This window comes from Anarrhichthys ocellatus, unplaced genomic scaffold (assembly GCF_004355925.1).
Source record: "Anarrhichthys ocellatus isolate YVR2014 unplaced genomic scaffold, GSC_Weel_1.0 scaffold4, whole genome shotgun sequence".
NCBI lineage: Eukaryota > Metazoa > Chordata > Actinopteri > Perciformes > Anarhichadidae > Anarrhichthys > Anarrhichthys ocellatus.
In genome coordinates, this window is record NW_022280034.1 from 7,807,305 (window position 1) to 7,813,978 (window position 6,674).

Below are 6,674 nucleotides of genomic sequence, written 5' to 3' on the forward strand. Positions count from 1 at the left end.
AGCACACAGAATGATCACAATCATATCTATTATATGTACAAAAAAACATTGCATGAATAAAGCATTAGAGAATCTTTGAATGGGTTATTGTTAAAAGGGGTCATTACATATTTAACAGCTATAATGTTTTAGGATTTTATTACGAAACGAATGTAACATCTTATTAGAAAGTGAGGAGGCTCGATTGTAATCATGTTTTACATTTAACAAGGCAGGCTACTGAACATTTTGTTCACAGGCAACACTGTAGAGTATTTTAACTACATATTTCGAAGGCACAATTTCACCACTAGATGTCCTTCACCGCATGGGTGAATACTGTTTCCATTTATGTATATTGTTGTCATATTATGGGAAATATGAGACTTTTTCACTATTTAGATAACCACCTTTGAATGTTACATTTAACACAAAAGAAAAATGTTGTTCTGAAGTTATATTTCCCGCTGTAATCATAATAAATGTGTCAAACCTTTTAGCATTACAGAAATATAAGCAAAGACGATCTAGCAGTGGTTTTTTATACGTTTTATCTTCACCAATTGCCCTTTAACATCTGGAGCACAACCTCCAACATACTCATGAGTTTAAACTCCTCTATTTGGTTCAGTAGTTAAATGAAACTTCTCCATCGGTCATAAAGGCAAACATCAGGCTTCTGGGTAGAGCAACAACCAGAAATAAAGTTTTAAAGTATAAATCTAAATCTAACATTAACGCACACTGGGATTTTTGTAACAAGTTGAACTTCAAATAATCACAATGAGCCGACTTCAGTTCCCACTCAAAATCCACATCAGATCTTACGTCATACCAGGAGAAGGAAACCGAGCCAAACTTAAAGTCACAAATGTAAATAATATTCAGCATATTCTGTGAAACGTTCTTACTCTCTCCTAAGAGCTTTTGTTTAAACAAGATATGCTGGAGAGGGAGAGAGCGTTTTCAGAGAGTTGGGCCACAGAGCGAGACAGAAAGCAGGACTGAGAGGGTGGGGAGAGGAATGTGCCGAGCTGCTCTGGTGCGGATGAAGGGAACTCTTTTCTCTTGTGCTTCTGTAGCGTCTTTCTGCGTCACAGCACTGACTTACACCCGCAGCTGGAGAAAACATACTGAGCCCACTATTTAAGATCATCCATTCAAAGATACAGACGTGCAAAAACATACAAATTATTACTGTGAAGAAAATGGAAACTTAATAATTCATCACTTTACTTTAAGCGCTTCAGCATGAATAAATATTGAGCAAAGAAATACAAAGTGCATAAAAGCAAAGCACCATCCCATTTTTTTCTTCATAACTTGTATAACCCACTCCCTGTGTGTGTGTATATATATATATATATATATATGAGGAATGACTAAGTAACACATACTGTAGTTCTGTAAACACTTATATTTTTTTTATTTGAAGAGGCAATGTAGGATTTAAGAAAGCAGCTAAATCAATCGAGGTGAGATGCCTTCACATGGCTTGCCGAACAGTTTTAGCTCAAGTTCAGCACAACATTGTTTGGAAGAAAACCCAAACGAGTGCCAAGACAGGGAAGTCCCGCTAATTGTTATTCACAGACTTGGTGGCAGTAGTGAAAGCTGACTTTAAATTTGGCACAAATATGAGAGAAAAATACAACAATTTGAACTAGAATACAAAGAGAGACTTTTGTCGAACAACATTCATGAAAGAGGAATTTGAGTTTTGCATCACAACCCATGAAACTAGAACGATCACTACTATTCCTAACAAGCCTTACGCTAATGTTTACTGATAAAATAGGGTTGGCAAATATGATTACAGTTACTCATTACTTCATCAAATTAATAATCTGTAACTGGATCAAAGGAGTTAACAAAACTCGGTAATTTATCTTGATTATATTCAAATCACTTTGCCAGATTTGATGACTCCGATTAAAGAAAAAGCACAAAGGGAAATGTATTTCAGGTTAGTATACAAAGAATCAGAACCAGGGCTGGTATGTATGAAGCCATTATTTAAATCTTAAATGCATCAAAATTCTATCACTGACAAAATGATGCCATTCTTCTCACAGTTAAGAAAAAGTGCCTTGCAATCAGCAACACAATCAATTAAGAAAGCTGCAACAAAACGAATGAAAATGAAAAAAAAACACAATGAATAACAAACAAAGTGAAAATCACTATTATTCTCAAAATATAAACTTGCCGGTTATCTTCTAATGGAAATGTTTAATTTTTAGGTCGACCTTTTTTTGCAATATAGTGAAGCATATATATATATATATATATATATATATGACAAACTTTCCCAAAGTATTCCCAACATAGACACTACACTGTAGACATATCACACCACAAAATCTTCAAAAACATTTGAAAATACTGACAAAATCAAAGATTACATGGCATCTTGTTTTTCTTCTCTTTGTGAAAAGCGAACAAAAGTTAACTCGTTCAGGAAGTGCTTGAAAACATCATTGAAATAAACACTCTTACTCAATCCTCTGCCTTAACTTCCTCTGTGGCCTCTTCTTCCTTCTCGTCGATGGCAGCTTCAGTTTTTTCCACATTTTCAACCGGCTCGGGGTTGGACTTAGATTCCGCTGCTTCCTCCTCCTTCGCTTCCTCCTCCTTTGCTGCTTCCTCCTCCTCCTTTGCTTCAGGGAGAAGGATGACTTTCCCAATGTTTTGGCGTTCGTGCATGCGCTTCATGGCATCAGTCACCTGACAGAAAACAGAGGAGCGAAACGGATGTGCAAAACTGGTATTGCTTAATTTTAGGTCAAGCATTTTTTTACCGTGTTGCTTTTCCCGTCTCCTAAAGACAATATTATTTGCACCAGATTTGTAGTGACTACATGATACACACGCTAATGGCCGATCAGGCTATCTACGCTTAGTATCTCTGCCATAAGTCATCTGCACTTCCTATTATTTCCTGCCTTAGCTTTTGTCTGTTTCCTGCTCGCAGACGCAAATTCAGCATTGTTTTGCATCACACTCCTGTCTAACCTTGAAGTGAGCCAGAGAAACAAGAAACACTGAGATATCCCCGTAAGTAGTGGATGCCACGGCAACAATTTAGACCCGTCACCTAGCAACGGCCCTTAAGTACCGACTCATCTGACGGGGGTGATCGAGAGTAATGGAAAAGAGGAAAACACCAGAAGGCTGTGATGCAGAAGAAGCTTCAGTGGAGCTCCTCTTAAGTGACGTACATCCATCGAATGTCTGTGAATGCTTTGAGCAGCTGAGCTTATGCAGCTTGAGAAATTGTTCAACATATTAGGAAATAAGCTTATTCACTTTCTTGCCGAGGCTTAAATGAGAAGATGATGCCACAGCCAGCAGCTGGTTAGCTTAGCTTAGCATTAGGACTGGAAATGGGGAGGAACAGCTAGGCTGACTCTTGTTTGTTTGATCCTCAAAAAAAAAAAAAAAACAAGTGTAAAACTTGTGTTGTATGCAGATTTGTTTTTACCTTTGGCCAGAGCCAGGCTCGCTGTTTCCCCTTGCTTCCAGTCTTTGTGCCAAGCTAAGCTTTTGTTTTCATAGTTATCATGCATCATTTTATTTCTTTTCATTTCTAAGAGTTGTAGAGGCAGATTCAGTTTCACCTCAGCCCAGAAAGTGCAATCAAGCATGCTTAAAAAGTAGTACCTCTTTCACATTTTAGATGTAAAACACGGTTAAACCAACCTGCTCGAAGTGATAGCATGAGTCAATGCGGGGCTTGATCTTTCCCTGATCGTAGAGCTCCAGCAGCTTGAACATAGTCCTGCTGATGAGTTCCCCATCAGTGATGTAGCCCAGGTGGAAGCCGCAGACGGCCTTGTTGGACTGCATCAGTTTGAGCGCGGTGAGAGAGAGCTGGTTGTACCAGGTCTTTGCCATGGCCAACAGGTTCTTCTTCTGGCCTGTCACACAATTGGCTGCACCTAGAATGCCGAAACAATAGAACAGTGTACATAATAAAAACTATTTATATACATCTTCTGGAAAAAATTAAATCTTCAGATAAAAGTGTAATATTTCCCTCTGAATTGCTGTGGAGTATACAGTAGCATGAAATGGAAATACTCAAGTAAAATACCTTAAATATGTATAGTACTTGAGTAAGGGTACTTAAGTTACTTCCCACCTTTGTTAGCTTTCGTTCAAGTCTATTCATTTTTTATAGGATTATGCAAAAAACTGCCTTATTAAAATAAGTAAAAATTACATTTAAGCAGACTCAAGAAATGTATGAACAGATTTTGTTTCTGTTTCCGGGTGACTTACCAAAGACTACAAGCGTGCCCAACGGTTTCAACAAACTGAAGCCTTTCTGGGTGTCTGAACCACCAAGTGGGTCGAGGACGATGTCCACTCCTGCAGAGAGACAGAATTTGAAGTGAATGAAAGGGGGGGAAAAATAAAGATAAGGATTTTTGTATGTCACTTTATCAACTTGTTATTGAAGAAACAAAAGACACTGACATATTGATACAATTAAATTCATACCATTAAATAGAATAATATGTCTTTTTTTTGTGCCGAAACACGACAACTGGCAGTACAAGCAGTTGTGTGTATTCTCACCTTTCGGGCTGATTTTGCGAATTTCCTCCATGTAGTCTTTGGTGCGGTAGTCGATGGGGTGAGTTACGCCGCCTTGGGCAATTGTCTCATGTTTGGTGGCTGATGCCGTGCCAAAAACAGTCACATCTGGCACAGTCTGACACAGCTGGGTGACAGCGATTCCAACACCACCTATAGATGTGCAGAATCAAACTGAAGTCAGAAAGGTGACTGCAGGCATTTCAATGTTCACCTTTGAGATACTTATAGGACATATATAGGGGAAGACTGGATTTTAATGGGGTTAAACTAAAAAGTACCACGTGTTCTGTAGATAACAGTGTAACAGTGTTGGGTTCGATTCATTTCTAATACCTCCAGTGAAAGAAGTGATGTTACACTTAATTCTACAGCGGTTGGTGATGTGATTTTAGGGTGGTTGAAACTTTGAAAGATTGAGGAACAAACAGCTGCAACAGCAGACAGTGTTTTCTGGACAGTGAAAGGGTTTTCACAATAATGGCTGCCTGGGTGTGCAAGCTCACCAGTAATCCTTCCTGCCCTCTCCTCCACCATGGCCTCGTGTGGCTGATTCATAGACGTCAGCTGACACAGCCACCCACACACACATTCGACACTGAAACGTGGCCTTAGAGAGGGGGGGGGGGGGGGGAAATGCAGGAGAGCTCTGGACCCTGATGGTGGATGCTGATATTAACTGACCTGTATACTTGGAGTCGAGTGTGGTTGATAAACACAGCTATCTTTTAAGCATATGATAAATAACTTCAAATAAACAAAAGCTAAAGATGATAAAACAATCGGCATGAAGAATTGTGGTAACACTTTCTATGACGCACATGTCTCTAATGCATTATAAACATACATATATTATAATTTGAAAATTCCAAGCACTCACAACAGGCTCATAATTACCCTTATTAACTGAAGTACACACTATAGTGTTGTGAAGTTGTTTCACCGCCCGTCTGAAAGGCTTTATTGCTGTCACACCCTCAAGAGGGGAACATCTGAGGGTGTGTGTCTACTGCTCAGGTTAAAAACAGAACAGAACATAGCACAGCACAGGTAATGCATGATCTATCAGGAATTTATTCCGATTTTTTAAGCTAAAATAAGAATGTGGCCAACCGGAGACCACTGTAGAAAGTGAATAAAATGTCAACCGTCCAGTATTTCAGCTGTTTGTTCCTCTGTCTTTCAAGGTTTCCCTAAAATCACATCACAAACCACTGAAGAACTGGGTGTAATACCACAACTGTCAGTGGAGACATTAGAAATGAGTATGACCATAATCCCACCACTGTGAAATCTACTGTGCATATATAACCTTTCAACCCATTCAAATCCAGCTTGCCCCTTTTCATATCAAAGTATCTCAAAGGCTGAAAAATCTTATTCCGACTGTTTGACAATAATACTGTATTTATTCTCTTTCAGCTTGTTCCAACTCTGAATTATGTTTGAATCATGTTATCCATATTTTCAGCTGGACATAATTGATATATTTGGGAAGTCGTGGGTCTCTACTAGAATAATAAAAAAAAAGTTCTATGTTTTGAATGTGAGCGTGCCCTACCGGCTCGCTAGCGGCCGTCGCAGAGCTCACAGGAAGGTCGCAGCTGAAGCTCGGTTTTTGCTCGACGTAACAAAGCCAGCGCAACAAACAATGGCACCATCACAGTTGTAGCATCGAGTGTGAAGGCTCCGAAAGTTGACGAAGCACTTGGTCATGCACCTCTAATTTTTTGTAGCTTCAGCATCGTTGGCTGCAATAAAAATAAAAATAAAAATAATAAAAAGTTCTTAAATTCACAGCATTTGCTGTTTCAAGTTGTGAAAGCAGACACATAGCGCTAATTTAAAAAAAACATATTAAGCATAAATCTTAAAAGATTTAAGACTTAAAATGTACTCATTGTGTACTCACTGCATTGCTCAGCCGTCACCATGTTGAGAGGCAATGGATATGCTCTCAACATCGCGTTTTAGAAAATGCATATAAATGATTTCCATCCTTCTGCGATTAAAAAAAAATACTCCACGAGCAACTTGGTTATTCAAATACTAAATTCTCAACAGCAAATGAGACATATTTACTTGTTAATGTG

General features: G+C 38.7%; 1 protein-coding gene across 1 annotated transcript in view; it reads right to left on the bottom strand.

Moving 5' to 3' along the window:
• Window positions 1-1,388: 1,388 nt before the first annotated feature.
• LOC116381648 (synaptic vesicle membrane protein VAT-1 homolog) overlaps window positions 1,389-6,674 on the bottom strand; it is a 10,673-nt gene continuing 5,387 nt past the window's right edge. The window contains exons 3-6 of the mRNA XM_031843949.1: window positions 4,564-4,734; window positions 4,264-4,353; window positions 3,682-3,920; window positions 1,389-2,706 (exon numbers count right to left, since the gene is read on the bottom strand). Coding sequence (XP_031699809.1) covers window positions 2,479-2,706; window positions 3,682-3,920; window positions 4,264-4,353; window positions 4,564-4,734 — 728 coding nt within the window. The 3' untranslated portion in view covers window positions 1,389-2,478. The remainder of the gene's footprint in view (window positions 2,707-3,681; window positions 3,921-4,263; window positions 4,354-4,563; window positions 4,735-6,674) is intronic.